Source organism: Prunus mume, linkage group LG2 (assembly GCF_029339155.1).
Source record: "Prunus mume cultivar Tortuosa linkage group LG2, ASM2933915v1, whole genome shotgun sequence".
Taxonomy (NCBI): Eukaryota; Viridiplantae; Streptophyta; class Magnoliopsida; order Rosales; family Rosaceae; genus Prunus; species Prunus mume.
In genome coordinates this window covers 17,812,663-17,829,063 of record NC_142699.1, presented here as the reverse complement: position 1 = coordinate 17,829,063, position 16,401 = coordinate 17,812,663, and the positions used below count along the sequence as shown (strand labels likewise).

At 36.5% G+C, this 16,401-nt stretch overlaps 3 protein-coding genes across 6 annotated transcripts; 1 reads left to right on the top strand and 2 right to left on the bottom strand.

Annotated features, from left to right (window-relative positions):
* Positions 1-2,600: 2,600 nt before the first annotated feature.
* On the bottom strand, positions 2,601-4,429 carry LOC103341661 (putative F-box/LRR-repeat/kelch-repeat protein At1g11620). The gene is given in 3 exon segments (XM_008245202.3): positions 2,601-3,000; positions 3,003-3,394; positions 4,320-4,429. Coding segments are annotated over 3 exon segments (855 nt in total). The 3' UTR covers positions 2,601-2,647.
* A 5,351-nt stretch (positions 4,430-9,780) lies between these two features.
* On the top strand, positions 9,781-13,604 carry LOC103341517 (uncharacterized). 4 transcript variants are annotated; one of them, XM_008245054.3, is made up of 6 exons: positions 9,781-10,537; positions 10,626-10,837; positions 11,262-11,547; positions 11,670-11,755; positions 11,833-11,924; positions 12,858-13,604. In XM_008245054.3, exons 1-6 carry the CDS (start codon positions 10,226-10,228, stop codon positions 13,088-13,090), a joined length of 1,221 nt encoding a protein of 406 aa, XP_008243276.2. In that variant the 5' UTR covers positions 9,781-10,225; the 3' UTR covers positions 13,091-13,604. The 4 variants fall into 4 exon arrangements, with proteins under 4 accessions (XP_008243276.2, XP_088902147.1, XP_088902148.1 ...); XM_089046021.1 differs by having other exon boundaries at positions 10,623-10,837; XM_089046022.1 differs by having other exon boundaries at positions 9,782-10,537; positions 10,623-10,837; positions 12,666-12,945.
* Positions 13,605-13,889: 285 nt separating this feature from the next.
* On the bottom strand, positions 13,890-15,866 carry LOC103341518 (putative glutamine amidotransferase GAT1_2.1). The gene is made up of 4 exons (XM_008245055.3): positions 15,513-15,866; positions 14,538-15,277; positions 14,233-14,442; positions 13,890-14,153 (listed from the first exon to the last, which is right to left on the bottom strand). The coding sequence occupies exons 1-4, from the start codon at positions 15,601-15,603 to the stop codon at positions 13,890-13,892; spliced, it is 1,305 nt and encodes a 434-aa protein (XP_008243277.1). The 5' UTR covers positions 15,604-15,866.
* Positions 15,867-16,401: the final 535 nt, after the last annotated feature.

Below are 16,401 nucleotides of genomic sequence, written 5' to 3'. Positions count from 1 at the left end.
ACCGTTCATGTATTCAGAGCATAAGTCATTACAATTTGAAACTGGTAACTTACGCTATGATTAATCAGCAGGAAAAAAAAAAAGGCAGAAGAAGAAGAAGACGAATTTGATGCTACACATAACGTAGTACTCGTTTAGTGCTTAGGATTTGATTAGGTTGATTAAATCACTAAATCTAAAATTTGTTGAAAGAGGAAATAAAAGTAAAGGTGTAATAGTTTTTCAATTTGGGGGAACTAAGGGGGATAAGTTAAAAGATATTGTTATTATACCATATTGTGGATTAGATATGATACATTTTCTTCATGAGTAATTCCATCTTCTATCTTCAACTTGGTAAAAAAAAAAAATTCATTTCTTCCCTAAACATGCTGTAAATATAGAGAGTTATTTTATTTAATTCAATACTAGACACCAAACTAGCACGTATCTAAATAGTATCTGCATATTAATGAAAAACGTAGCCACTAGTAACTACTGCTAGCAACCTAAACAAGCGACTTGGTCTCAAATATGTACCGCACGTATATAAAGCAGTCACATGATGCGTATGCATCTTTCTTCCCATGTACATTTCTATACATAAACAATCATGTAGAATTTTCAGAGTCAAATCCTCATATACTACTATCACGGCACGACTGATTCATTTCAGCCAAAGTGGGGTGGTTTTTGACCCAAAAAAAGTGGGGTGGTGATGATTTTGAAACTTGTGAAGATCAGAGTTATACAGACTATTTGTACAGAAAATAATGGCCTGTGTTGTGTTGACTTGGAATAAATTACACAAACTCACAAGGCTCTCAGGGATTCAAGATACTGACGATCTATTATTTCTCTATCCGTTGTTGTGTCTTGTGTTTCTTCAAGTGTTTGGTGTCCACGCGTTTCTGCCCAACTCTTTTTCTGTCAAAGTCTCAAAGGGAACTTTCATCCTAGTGGCAGTGGGAAATTCTGCTGAAAAGTAACACCGACTAGTTCAGGGATATTGATTCCTTTTCCTAACTTATCAATTCAAAAAAATAAAAAAATGAATCCTTGTAAATTGAGGAAATGATCAGTATATTTGGATTAGACCAGTTGATCAAAGCAATTTGTCCATCCTCTTGTATCATAGTTCGCTCTCTCTCTCTCATGGGTTAGACAAGTTGACAAAAGCAATTTGTCCATCATCTTGCACCCAAGTTTAATCTCCCTCCCAATACATTGGTAGTTTAAAGTACCATTTTATGAAAAATAAATAAATAAAAGAAAATGGGGGAAACGATCTCAAGAGGAAAAAAATAAAGAAAATTGCAAAGTAAACTAGGCTAAGCTGGCCCACTACGTAACAATTTCATAGATGCAAAATGGGCCAATCGTAATTCTCATCCCGTTATCATTTTTTCCTCTTTTGGTTTTGGCAAAAACGAGGAATCTAAATTTTACACTAATCGGTTTCGTAAGAGCATCTACTGTAGGAGAAATTATAAAATAATACGGTATCACCACGTCAGTTGGTGACACTTCCATTCAAAAATTGCCATGTGTATTATTTTTATAAGAAATTAAACTTTTTGTTCCAACTGTATTTGAAACTTCAATTTTACCCTTTAAATTAAAAATATTAAAAGAAATAGAAGAGAAAATGTTCCAGCAACAATCGCTCGCCCTCAATCTCACTGTCGTGCCGTCGCGCTGCCTCTCATGGTTGCCGCCCTCATCCTCTGATTTCATTCCTTTGTTTCTGTATTTTTGCAATCAGACCACATCCCATCATTGCCCTTCTCCGCAATTGTGCCAAGCAAGCTCATTTCTTCAACAAACAATACTGTGAAGAAGACCCAAATCCCATTTCAATTTGTTAATCAAGTGCATAGCAATTTGCCCAGTCCTGCAAGCATCAAACCCATAGTAGCAAGTCTTTCAATCACGATGTGTGTGTTAGACATGAAGATATTATTACGAATTTGGTCACTCCGCCCTTCGTCTCTCTCCCTGAAACTGCAACTTCTTTTTAACATGTGGAATGCACCTGTAAGATCTCTGTCCATATTCAAACAAAGAGGCTTTAATCATTATCAAATTGAAATACTAATTTACTGAGACATTTGAATGAACATCAAGTAATGGAAACATAGAGAGGGAGAGCCGTCGGATGATGGTGTCAGTGCGATGGTAGGGGTTGTTTTCATTTTCTTTGTTTCTCTAACAATTTTTTTAATTTTATTGTGAAGGGTAAAATTGGAGTTGCAAATCCAGCTGGAATGATAGTTTATTTTTTTATAAAAATAATACACATGGCAAATTTTAAATGGAAGTACTACCAGCTGACGTGGTGATACTGCTATTTTATAATAGCTTTTTATCACAAATGGTCCTTAATGTTTACAAAATTATCGCGAATGGTCCTTGAGGTTTTTTTGTGACATTAATAGTCCTTAATGTTAGGAACTTTTTATCACAAATGGTCCCTGCCATTAGAAATTATGTTAAGTGTATGATATGGAAGATAAGTGGAGTTCACATATCCAATCACATTGTGACATGTGGATGAAAAATAAATAAATAATTTTTTTTTAATGAAAATTCCATTCCCCCTTCCTGAAGCAAGCACACATAGATGGAGACAACCTCCTATCACTTCCAATGTCAAACTATACAGAAATTAATTCTTTGCTAGCAAACTAGGTAGTGGTGATGGCCGAAATTGTTCTCTTTCAAAGTCGAAAGATTGTATAACCTTGGAACTTGTACTTCTACCCCCATAGGGAATCCAATGAACAGCTCCATGAAGAAAATTATTGAACGATAAGTTATTAAAATCCCCAGAATGAGGGGGTCCAATGCTTCTCCATGCCCCTCCTACGCCAATGGTATAAATCTCAGCCTCAGTGTTTGGGTTGTTCAACTGAAACACCTTGTACACATTGGTCCCAATGCAAAAACCAAGTCCAACAATAAGCCGTTTGTCGTTTCTATTAGCAGGTGGAATGGTGATGTACTCCCCCAAAACAGGGTGCACACAAACAGGGGAAAGCCTTCATTAGCTCCAAAACAAAGCAGACCATTACATGAGTTTATCAAGTGAATTTCTAGCATGGCGTCATCAACTGGCGGTAGAGTATTTCCGGGAGAAAACGTTATTTCCTCGAGCTGCAAATCTGAACCAGGAGCAGCACATGCTTCTACTTCCAGATGGGTGAAAAAACGTTCCATTGGTTTTGTTAGAGGGGGAGGGAGGAAGGTCTCAATCAAGATGCCAAAGGGTGATCTTGAAGCATGGAGATGAGTAAACTGAGGGTCATAGATTATAGAAAGCCACGCTTTGCACACGCACCAGCAGTTGAAGAGGGTCTTGACAGAGAGCCTTGAGAGGATGTCCATGACTATACCCTGTGGAAGTTGCAAGTACCTTTGAGAGAGAGAGAGAGAGAGAGAGAGAGAGAGAGAGAGAGAGATAGGCTAAATGGATTTTCATTAAAAAAAATATTTATTTATTTATTTGATCCACATGTCACTATGTGATTGGATATGTGAGCTCCACTTATCTTCTACATCATATACTTAATGAATTTCTAACGGCATTACCATTTTGTAATTAAAAATCATAACGTTAACTATTAATGTCACAAAAACCTCAAAGACCATTCATTATAATTTTGTAAACGTTAAGGACCATTTATGATAAAAAAATCTTCTATAATTTCTCCTACAATAGGAAGATGTAAATTCGGAGGTGTAAAACCATGTTTATATCTCCTTTACACCTCCGGGAGATATAATATATATATATATATATATATTTGGTATTAATTCGTTTTTTGTGTTAAATTTTTTTGTGTATTAGGTTTAATTATTTTTTCTAAACAAATCAGACTAAATTTTGTTAAATTTCTATATGATATAATTTAATTCAATATGATGTAAATAAAATTAATATGAACTGTTGGTTTTGATATGAATTTATTCTTCACCACCGATCAGTATAGTTGTTAATTTCATATTTCAATTTGAATGAAATTTGGCCATACATTAGAGAGTTGTTGGAGAAGAACTTAGTATATTTGCATCATTTTTAATAAATTCCTCATATTAATAAATCTCAATCACGCCCTGAGCCCACTATTTTAATAACTTCCTTATCTTTTAGGTAGATTTTCTCTCTCCCCTCTCTTGGCTTTTTTGCTACGGAACCCACTTGGCTAAGTCTAAAATTAGATATACATCTTTTTTCTCATCTCACGGATGTGATGTACATTTACAACCATATATACCTTTTCATTGCAGGACATTTCGGCAACCAAATGTGTATATTTGACATACACCCTCATATACACCTTATCACTGTAGATGCTCTAAACAGCAATTCCTTTTCCTTCGAGAGACTTCTTCTTTCTTCTGAAGCAGCTTTGCTGGCGCTCCAGTCCGGCAACGACTGTCGTTTCATTCCTGTGAAACCTAGACATGCAACTTTCTTCTTTGTTCTTCTAGCTGTTAGTCTCCAACGTTTGGACATCATTTGGTAAAGTGGATTATTTAACTATTTGCACTTACTGATCCTGAGTTTCATGCTTTTCTGGTAGCTTTTGATTGTTGCATGCACGAATTGGACAAAGTCTTTTCAGGAAACATAAATGGGTGTCAAGTGAAATGCACTGATCGGTTTAAAATCTTCCAAACCTCATTGAAAAGCTTGTTGCTTTAAATGACTAAGTTTGGTTGTTTTAGTTGTTTCCTTGTGGACTCCTAGTTGAGTTCATATCCTCATATTCATGAATTTGACAGAAATTTAGAGTGCTATAATAAGCAAGCAGCATCCCTGTTGTAAAGATTTTCGTATTTGCACTGAAAGATGGCATGGCATCTGTCTTGAAATTAATTAAGTTGCTATTTTGCAAGATTCAATGGAGGAAAGTTCGGAACTTTCTTTCTTGAAAGTAATTCTGGTTTTGTATTGTGTCTATGCTTTTATTTGCCTTGAGCTACTCGTAGGAACAAGTACTGCTTTTTTTTCTTTTTCTTTTTTAATTTTATAATCTCATTTAAGAATTATCTAGCAAGTGGTCCAGAAAACATATAATTTTTCTATCCGCATATATTGTGCAGTGAATTTCAGTTTTGGGTTTAATTTCAACTTTCTTTTGTGTAAATGCAGGGTACTTGCTATTTTAAAATAGTCAAGTCTGCCCGTTCGATAACGTTTTCGGAGAATATTTTCTTATATTATTTTCAAAGAATGAAAACAAGAAAACGAATTTGCATTTTCATTCTAGTAGATTAATTAGAAAAATATCTTCAAAAAACAAAAATAATAATAGTACAAGAAATAATAATATAAATATCTTCAAAAAACAAATAAAAATAATGACATTCTCAGTGTTTTCTATTTTAGCCCCGAAACGTGTTTTGATAATTTACGCAAGAACCGCAATCATCGCCGTAAACTGAACAATTTGTAAATTTCCAAAATGGCTTAAATGTATAACGGATGATAAAGTTGAATTTACAAGGAAATTTGACAACTTGTGTAATTAAATGCTAATGTTATTTATGCTTATTCTTATTATAAAATGTACTAAACTATGTTGTTTTATTTGTAATAACATTGTTGCTGAGTTCTTCAAATCCACTCACCACCAACACTTGAGTTTGTAACAATGATTTTCCTTTTAAACTTTAATTAACTTTGAATTGGACTTTTTGGTTGTAACTTTAATTCTTTCTGTTTTCTACAAATACACATGAATGAAATTGTTTTCTTAGGTTGTGAATTCTTGAGAAGTTGAGGAGATTGAATAATGCTTAAGAAATTGAGGTTGTGTATTTATTTATTTAGGTTGTGAATTTATATTTTTGTGAATGCTTGAGAATTCATGCTTGCGCTAATTACAGCTCACCGCTTTTGTTTCAAAATCACCAAACCGCAAATAGTCGGTCGGTTTGTGGTTTGGTTTGATTGCATCAACCGCAACCGAACAGAAGCGTGTTTTTGCCTCATCTTGTTATCTGAAAATGAAAACAACCCCTTAAAACATTACCAAACGGGGCCTAAGATTCTTTCTACTATTAAAAATGACAGTTTTCCTCTTGTCGTAAAAGCCAAAAGCAAAACCCTTTAAAATATAAATAATATATAAAATAAATTAGAAAACTTTTAAGGTAAAATAAAACTAAAGAAACAAATAATAGGTAAATAAGAATAAATTAAGATTAAGAAAGCAAGCATGGTATGGTGAAGTACGTTAAAGACGTTGTTCTAAAGTCTTTGTAGCCTCCTTATGTGAAAGTAATGACGGTCTATAAAGACTCAATATACGATCCCTAATACAGACTTAAGATCTGCTATGAGCGTTCACAATCAGATAATGACCTCTAAGTCACAGAACCCGTTGCCCAAAAAATATTATGGCTTATGAGGTAAGAGGTAAAAAAATATCTGTTCTAATGCTAGCAAAAATATTAGTAGCCTTAATCTGGCATTGCTTATAAGATAGAAATTTCACAGAAGACATTGTAAAAACAGATTGCATCGAGAAATTGAGATAATTCTCTTGGATAATTTTATTCAATCAGTTGTTCTAATGTCTAAATACACAACTCTCAACCCTAGCAGGAAAATTAAAGCGAAAATAAAAAAGTAGTATCTGCGAAACTTTGAATGCTGCTCAAGATGCCAAAATCCATTACGTCACAATCATTTGCTTATGGTAATGGATAGAAACTTCCATCTAGCACCGCGATCCGCCATTTGATCAAGCATCCTCAAATGGCTCACCATCCAGTTTATGTTTAAGCCATGATTCCAGCTCCTGGGACCCAAAAAGCAAGCTCCGGACATTGACCATTAACAAGGAAGCAAACATAGTTTTCAAGGATGGGAAGACCCGAGAGAACCATCTTATGATAGAAGTTCCATGTTTTGGGAAGATCAGTTTTGTTCCTAGAGAACGGATTCAACAAGCTAATCTCAAGATAGAAACAGCCAATATCTTTGACTAGAATCAACCAATCTTGATATGATCCTCAATAATATTATCTTCCATAAGCCTCAGGAAGCACCATGTCCCGCAAATGGGGACCTATTTGGCTAACTTCCCCCTAATGGTGGTGCTGTAGGAAATTTGCTCTCTCAACTGATATAGTAACTAGTAAAGTAGCTCATCTCATATGCGGTGATGGTGGCAGCGATTCTCTTTTAGCTATTTTGTTCCACTTAGCATATCACAGTGTAGGAGCCTATTTCAGTGATGATGAGAGTTTAAAGATGGTCCATGTACAAGTTGGGCGTGCAGCTGATTAGCAGCAGCAGTGTACCAGGCTTTTGTAGGTAGAAAAATATCCCTGCGTGGTCGGTGCTTGCAGTAATTATATTTTAGAATTTTATTTTATTCAAAGTTGTTTGGGCGTCGAGACAAGGACATTCTTTTTATCATAAAATTGAAAGCATTATCTTTCCATTCATCACATGTGGTTCAATTTCAATACATGTCGGGTGATCCAAAATTCCATCAAATTGACCAATTCTATATTTTGTATGACTATGTTGTTGACACGTCAAAGTATCGTATAATATGATTGGATCCAACTGTTTCTCCTCGTGGAGGATCTGAAAACAACCACAACAAGAAATGCAATCGTGTTTATGTAAACAAACAATGTGTGAAGCGCATTAGGTTGGATGGTTTGTCGTGTTTCTCTAAATCACAAATTTATTACAAATAAATATGTAAGAGTTGCTTAAGATTGTCCAATTTATTGTTTTAAATTGTTTGAATTACGGTGCATATTAAGAGAAGTTAACAAACAATTTATACCAATTTTTTGCCAACTAATTTAAACAACGTGGTTGTGTTTGGCCAATAGGGTCTAATCTAGTGAGAAATAGCCTTGACTTACGGACTAGAGATTTCAAGTTCAATTCTACGACATCATAGTTGTGTGTATATGTATAAAAATCACTCTCTCCTATAGTTTAGACAATTTCTTGTACTAAAAAGAAAAAAAATGGTTGTGTTTGACCATACACCTGGAAAATATTCCAATAACAATTAATTATTTTTTGTTACAATTAATAGTTTAGTAAAAAAATTAAAAAATATAATGAACCATGAAACCGTTCTTATATCCCTTTCTCCATGTTTGCTAAACTTTTTTCTTGTTTTTAAATAATAGTTTAGTCAAAATAATAATAATAATAATAATAAACCATGAAACCGCTCGTATATCCCTTTCTCCATGTTTGCTTCAACTTGAGATTAATAAGTCATGTTTTTATTTGCTAAACTTTTAATTGAAATGCGTTTGGATTTATTTAATTATTTTAAAGATGTAACGAGTTTGGGTTGATTAGGTCGGTCCAACTCAATCTCGTCGAGTCATCCTTAATGGACAACATTATCTCTTACGCCATTATATATGTTTTCAATGGCAAAACTGGAATGTCAAATATTTGATAAGAAATACAGTTTTAAGCATAATTAAGAGAAATATGAGATTATGAAATTGCTCTCAAGTTGCTGTCCATGTTGTGAAGGCATCTTTCTTACTATATTGATCATGTGACCGACACTTATTTCCAGTATAATATAATAATAATTTGGGAATTTGAAATTAAATAAAACCTTCCAAAACGAAAACAATTACATCATGGGATTCTTGTGCAAAATGTCACACATGTATTAGACTACCAGCGCAAGCAGTAAAACATTGAATGAACATTATTAGATATAGTTTAATTGCTAGGCTTTGACCATTTCAGTTTGGCAATTCGCTGAGCTGACCTATTTTGAGTAGAGTAGGTATTGTGGCAAAAAAAAAAAAGACATCATACCATATTATGACAGTAAATTTGTCGCTTTGTATTTAAGTTCGAATCGTTCTTTTTTTAAATTAAATTTATTTAGAATGATTTAGATCATAAATTATATTAAAAAAAATAACTTGTTATGTAACATGGATGTGTGTTACTACAAAAGTGATAAAATTTCATAATACATGGACGTGTGTTTCCAAAAAATAACTCTTGAATTTATAACAGGTTTTTTTTTGGTCGACTTGAATTTATAATAATATACTAAATTTACTCAATAAATAAATAATAATAATAATAATAATAAATATGAATATAATAGTGGCGTAAAAAGTAAAAAAGATTAATATACTACGATTGTTGCTAGAAAAATTAGCACTAATTTATTCTTAGGGTAGGCGACCGTTGGGTTCGATCAATCAAAACGGGGGGATCTGACTGCAGCACTTGCGCAAAGGCCTAAAAGGCGCGTTGCCTCACGCCGTTACAAAGGCCGTGGGCTCTAAAGTCTAAAGTGAGAATTAATAAATGAAAGTCTAATCGTTTTCTCGAGAAAATCGAAAGGGGATAAGGAGGAAAAAAGACATCGTCCCCATCAGAGTGTATCTCACCATACACGTGTCAACGAATTTCTCCATCACACGTGTCAGTAGTTGAGATCCTCACCTTAATGACTAATCCGAGTGGGCTCAATGTCACCAATCGCGACCCAGTTTAGTAAAAGTCATTAGATAACGCTCAAGCTCATGGCCCATCAATAGTTACTTACTCACACTCCCACACATTACCTATGTTACCCTTGATAAACTACAAATTCCCATTGATTCCAAGCATCACGACCGTATTTGAGTAGAGACAAGATTGTAATTTCGAAATATGGGTGCTCCCATCGCATTAAATCATGGGCGCCCCAAGTAGATGGCGATTTTTTATTTTATTTTTATAGAAAATAAAAATAAAAATTTGTTTTGTTCTTCTCCTACCACTGCGCAGTGCCCATCCATCCATTTATTCAGAGCCTTGCTTCACCATTTACTTTCTTTCGCTTCCTCCATCGCTTCCCTTCCCCAACTATTCAATCTCTCTCTTTCTGTCCAACTGGTTTTACCAAATTGCCCCTGGAAACCTTCCCTACCCTACCCTTACCTTCTTCCACCAGATCCATTTCAGTCTCAGCCTCCATTTTAGGGTTTTACTATTTCGGTCTAGCCACAGACTCTAATCCTTTTCTCCGATCCGATTCGCCCCATTGTTTTCGATTAACTCTCATTTCTCACAAATCCTTGAGACGTCGATCCTCTAATTGAATCAATTCCCAGAATCGCTTTCTTCTTTTCCATTCCCGTTGACTTTGTTTCAGGGTTTAAGAGGCTACGTACGTACAAGGACCAGATTTAGGGTTCTCGTGCAAGTTTCTGATTCGGCGTTATTGCGATGTTGGGTACGGGGTTGCAGGTCACGCGCGCCCGGGGAGACGACCGATTCTACGACCCGGCCAGAGCCCGTAGAGCTCACCAGAACCAGAAAGCCGAGCAACTTCGGCGAGCTCAGAGCGACGTCACGCCAAGCCAATCGCCTTCGCTCAAGGGTAACCCTAACCGGGAACCCGAGAACAGGGTCGTGTCAGATGACCCTCCCAAGCCAGTCGCCGTGCCTGCTTTTGAGCCCGTTGTCAATCCCTTGAGTAATCTCGAGCGGTTCTTGCAGTCGATCTCGCCATCCGTGCCCGCTCAGTACCTCTCTAAGGTCTTCGTCTAAACTAAACAGAAATGTTAAATTTTCTTGGTTATTTTTCTCTTAATTTTGTGATTGAATATTTTACTTTTGGTAGCAGACGACGATGAGGGGATTGAGTACTTGCGACGTGGAATTTCAGCCATACTTTGTTCTTGGAGATCTATGGGAGTCTTTCAAGGAGTGGAGTGCTTATGGGGCAGGAGTGCCTTTGATTTTGAATGACAGTGACTCTGTGGTTCAGTACTATGTCCCTTATTTGTCCGGTATTCAGATATACGGCCACTCTATGAAATTGCCCACTAAGACAAGGTATACATTTTACTCCATATTCGTCACTTAAGTTGATCAATTGTAATGTTCCATATGTTGCCTTTTGAACTAGTTCCAGAGGTGAAAGTAAATTAATTCTATTTATTTTAGTTAATTTTATAGTCCCCTTTCATGCTGAGGTATGTATTTTTCTCATTCTAATGATTACTCAATATAGTATTTTGTCATTAATATCTCTTCTTATCCTTATCCGTTATTGATTATTTTTGCCAAGTATTTTATGGCTTGAGAATGGATGGTAAACGGATTTAATGGTTTGCTTATTCTTGCTACTCGTTGCATCTGAATCTGTATTTTTGACAGAATTGATTGATAGTGTTCTACTTAGTCCCCGCCCCCTTCCTTCCCGTATATTGCATATTGTGTACTCTATCCAAAATTTGATGGTCCTTGTGTGTGATAGGCGGCCAGATGAGGACAGTGACAGTGACTTCAGGGATTCTAGTAGTGATGGAAGCTCTGATTACGAAACTGATAGATTAAAATATTTGAGGGAGCAGCGGAATCATCAAAATCTATCGAGTGAAATTCCTCGTAGGATAGACAGATTATCTCTGAGAGAGCCGCATTTTCCACCTCATGAAGACTGCTCTAGTGACGAGGGTGAATCCATAAATTCTCAAGGTTGCTTACTATTTGAGTATTTTGAGCAGGACCTTCCTTATTGCCGCGAGCCTTTAGCTGACAAGGTTATAATTGCATTTATTCTCTAATTCGTTACCATGTTTAGAACAATTATATTAAAATTTTGGTACTTGTAACTTTCCTTCCCTGTTTTTGGAATTTTTTTCTGAACTCTCCAATTTTACAGATACTAGATCTTGCCATCCATTTTCCTGAGCTGAAGACACTAAGAAGTTGTGATCTGCTGTCTTCCAGCTGGATTTCTGTTGCATGGTACTTTCAATCTTTGCATTTGTTTCCTGGGCCATACACCGTCACGTGACTAATTGGTTTTGGTATAATTGTTTCAGGTATCCAATTTACAGGATTCCAACGGGACCAACTCTAAAGGATCTTGATGCGTGCTTTCTGACGTACCATTCACTTTTTACACCCATGGGAGGTACTAATCAATTTTCACTGTGAGTTTGGAAAACCTGTGTGCATGGTTTTTCCGAGAATGGAAGTTTGTCCTCTGGCATTTGCTCTGTATAATTTATACACGTGAGAGCCTGGTTGTTTCATTTTGTTCTTCGGTCTAATTTTTCCACATGTAATCATATCTGATGACGTGGTCTAATTTTTTCACATGTAATCATATCTCACAACGTGGCGACAGAAAGAATATTATCCTAACTACATTCTGGAGTTATTGGTTTTCCTTATAGATGATATTTTATAATTTAAGCAATTTACACCCATGGGAGGTAATAATTAATATCATTGTTAGTTTGTCGTGTGCATGGTTTTTCTTATGACGAAAGTTAGTTCCCTGACATTTGCTCTTTATAACATGTTTGAGATGCGAGGCTGTTTCATTTAGTGTGTCCGTCTGATTGTATATTACTATGTGACGAAAAATTGAGTGTTACCCTAATTACTTCTGGAGTCGATTGGCTTGCATATATATGGTATTTTCTAATTTAAGAAATTTACAACTTCGGGAATTTTATTATTGTCAATTAAAGAAAGCTTTTCCATAATTCCATTATGTTGGATATATCTGTAGAACTCCGGAGTTATGTATTGCGCTTATCCCCAGCACTTGCATGCATGTCTCCGTGTCAAAATTTAATCTGGCAGACAGATATACTGCAGATGATGTCATTAGGTGTGAAGTATAACTAAAGTGCAACTGTCTCAGGACCACAAACAAATATAGAAGGGCTGGATGATTGTCTAAATGCCAAGTTGTTTTCTTTAGAATCCATTATAGGTGTTGTACAATCATCTCTGATAAGCTCGTCTCTTCTTTTGATTACTCTTGCTGCTGTTGTCAAACTAAACTCATCTATTTCTCAGTTGCTTATATTATTTACATAATGTCATGTTTCAGGTGTACCAGATGCCCGGGCTCCTGTAGTGACATATCCGAGTGACATGGATGGTGTCCCTAAGATGTCATTACCTGTTTTTGGCCTTGCTTCATACAAATTCAGAGGGTCCTTGTGGACTTCTAATGGGGGATTTGAACGCCAGTTAGCTAATTCCCTCTCGCAGGCTGCTGACAACTTTCTAAGAGTGCTGCGGGTCAATCACCCTGATTTTGTGTTTTTCAGCCGTAGATGATTTGAACTCTGAAGATGTTACTAACTGTGTTGCTACCACCGTTCTAGAAGTGAAGCCTGTTTGCATGAGTTACTTGTGAAAAAATCCCTGTGTTGTGTGAAATTCAGGGTCGCAAGTTGGTATGCAGGGATTCCCTTGTTTTGGTTTTCTGTTATTTTACTACAGGAGAAAGAAAGGAAAAAGAAAAGGAAAAGGAAAAGAAAAGGATGAAGGCAACTTAAAGAAAAGTGAAGCTTTGGCATGTGATGTGATGAAGGACGCAATAACCTCAGCGAAAAGTGAATAGAGGAAATATAGTTAGATAAGCTATAGATGGTCAAGCTAATCAAAGTTGCTTTTTAATGGAAGCAAGCTGTGTCTTGCTCGTTTTCTGTATTTTGTTCTTAGTAAGGAAGGGTATATTATAAAAGAAAAACCAGGCTTTTTTTTATGCCGTGATGATGATGATGATGTTAGCATGTGTAATTTTATCTATGAGGGGATTTTGATATAGAGATTGTATTTAAAGTGTTTAGCTTGAGCTTCCCGTATGCGTTTTTGTTTGGAGTCACAACCGCCCGCTTTTTAACTCTATCCAACTAATTGTGTTTTATAGCGTAAAGATTGTTGATTCTGCTCTGTGGGTTTAAGCAGCAAAGAGGCTCTTCAAACCAAATTATTATTATTTTTAAAATTTCAGCGCAAGAAAGAGAAGAACACAGCGCGCAAACGGGAAACAATTTTCAGGGGGTAGGAAAGGAAGATCAGAAGTCCAAGACAAAGGCTCTGGGAAATCATATGTTTTACAGCAAATGAAAATTCAAGATCCATCAACTTCAACTTCATTATTAAGTAGGTCATGGAACTTAGTGTCCAAAGCGTCGGAACACATCTGACTCATAATGCGGTAGAAAGACAACAAATCAGATAGCTGCTCTATCGACATCTTCCCAATTATGGCCTTTGCAACTTTCTCCCTCTCCTCGCCCATCTTCAGTCGTTGTATGTATGCCGAAGCATTTCTTACTGTTGCCCCCATCTGCTTCAGCCTTTTCTCTTGCTGCAAACTCAGTGCTGTATTTGCCTGCATATACCACAACATTAGACCATTCAAATCGAACGATGACGGCTAATGTGATTATAATCATCGTTTAATCACTCACCTCCAGAAACTCTGCTCCAACGTCCAGTTGATCAGATTCTTTGCCTGAAACAATTCCACGCCTAGAATACATGTTTTTGGCAATAGAGAAGCTCCGTACAATACTATTCCTCTTCATCTCTTGGTCCTGATCAAGCTGTGGAGCCTTTGGCACACCTGCCGAGTTTTGACTGAGCTTCTTTTCATAAGCTCTCACTGCTTTAACAAATTCCTGCATGAATGATAATATTAACCATGACAAATGACACGCAACAAACCACAAACATGAAAAAACAAAACAATAGAACAAGTTAATTAAGGTCTTACCCGATATGCAGCTGCGCATCCTGGATATTCGAAGTTGTCTGAATCCTGTTGTCGCATTCTCTCCGGATGGAATTGAAGTCCCATAATAAACTTACCCTCCTCAGGATTATAAGCATCCGGATCATAAAACCCTTCAACCAACCCATCAGAAGCGAAAGCCATCGGCGCGAATCGCTCTGCCAATCTCTTAACCCCCTGATGGTGATAACTATTCACCCACATCTCCATTTTCTCATCATCCAAAGAATCTTTGAACCACTGATGCAAAGGTGTATTCTCCACCACCTTCACCCCATGTCTATGCCCATCATAATTCTCATAGTTTATGTGAGCCACTCTTTGAGCGCAACTCTGATCTGGGCATTCTTTTGAAAGTTCTCTCTCAACATCTTGATAAAGTGTGCCTCCGCATGCAACATTGAGGACTTGGGATCCTCTGCATATTCCCAAGTAGGGGATGTTTCTTTCTAGGCATAGCTTTGCAAGCCCCAGTTCAATGGAGTCTTTCTCTTTATCAATGGCGGTATCGCTTGCATGTAGCTTGCCAATTTCTTCTAGCTCGCCTGGAGAGAAACCAGAGAGTTGCGCATCGTAATGGGACGGATCAATGTCTTCGCCCTCGCAGAGAAGAACTCCATGTATTGGTTCAAAGCTTTGGAGTAGCATGTGGACTCCACTGACTCTGGGGACAATAACAGGTACTGCTCCATAGCTTACAATTAGATCTAGATGATATTCTCCTGTCCCATAAGATGTTTTAATAATCAAAATTAAAATCAAGAGCAACTGAATGATTTTATTTGATGTTTGAAATAATAAAAACCAAATTAAGTTTATGATAACCAAAGGTATTGTAACTATAAGAACTGCTGAGAAATCTGAGTAACAGCATATTATATTCCCAGGAGATGGATATACGTAAAAAGTTGATAGCCAAAGCCAAACAAAGTAACAAACAAAGAGATGGAGACTAACCCACGAAATCTACAAACTTGTTCTTGCGGAGGGTTCGTCGAGAGACGATAAGAACCCTAGGCAAAACCATTGACGCATCGGAATTAGCCATTGATGAAAACAGTAAGTAACGTTGCACTGGACGAAGATCAATTATCTCTAACACACACACACACACATATATATATATATAAATAGAGAGAGAGTAAGATGAGTATAAATATAACGAGAGAGTGATGTGGATGGATAGGGATCTTCAGAATGAGGTCTTAAGAAACGACGTGATAGTTGGTAATTATGTGAATGGAGAGCAATCTGCTAAGATTACATTTTGTTTCCTTGTTTCATGGGTTGGATTTTGTTTTCTTGTTTTGCGTTTTGTAATAAGATCATAGACAAGATCGAGTCTAATTAAGTGGCTGCCTCTTCTTCTTAATATAGTAATTACGATGATGATGACCAAATTGAAGATTTGCTCTTCGTCTTGGCTCCGCGTATGGCCTTTTTTGGCCAATGCTTATGCTTTATTTTCGTGCCATGTTTGTTAGCTTTGCGTTATTTTAGGAATTTGGATAATTACTTAGCACCAAACCCAAAAGTCAAACTGAGAGTGAGTCAATCATACAGTCATTCATTCGTATGTGGATTGATATTTGGGGACCCTTTTGTGGCAGAAACAAACAACAAAAAGCCCAAACCACCTCTAAATTGCCGAAGGCCCAAACTCGGACAGCCCGGGCCCGACAAAAGTCCATATACTTGGTCAGCTTTAAAAAGATCCGGTTCTATGTTTAGGTTTAGGTATTAAACAATCACTAAGTAATCCTTAACCAATTACCAAAACAAGAATCTCAAAAGCATGTGTCCCTCTCATATGTAAAATGTAAATCTGTAACAAAAATAGTAAAAA

Excerpts from the sequence above, each read along its gene's own strand:
- LOC103341517 (XM_089046021.1), top strand. The coding sequence starts at position 10,226 with ATGTTGGGTACGGGGTTGCAGGTCACGCGCGCCCGGGGAGACGACCGA. Across the intron at positions 11,548-11,669 it reads GCGAGCCTTTAGCTGACAAG|ATACTAGATCTTGCCATCCA; the intron begins GTTATAATTGCA and ends CCAATTTTACAG. Across the intron at positions 11,925-12,857 it reads ACTTTTTACACCCATGGGAG|GTGTACCAGATGCCCGGGCT; the intron begins GTACTAATCAAT and ends GTCATGTTTCAG.
- LOC103341518 (XM_008245055.3), bottom strand. The coding sequence starts at position 15,603 with ATGGCTAATTCCGATGCGTCAATGGTTTTGCCTAGGGTTCTTATCGTC. Across the intron at positions 15,278-15,512 it reads CAAGTTTGTAGATTTCGTGG|GAGAATATCATCTAGATCTA; the intron begins GTTAGTCTCCAT and ends CTTATGGGACAG. Across the intron at positions 14,154-14,232 it reads TTGGAGCAGAGTTTCTGGAG|GCAAATACAGCACTGAGTTT; the intron begins GTGAGTGATTAA and ends TGGTATATGCAG.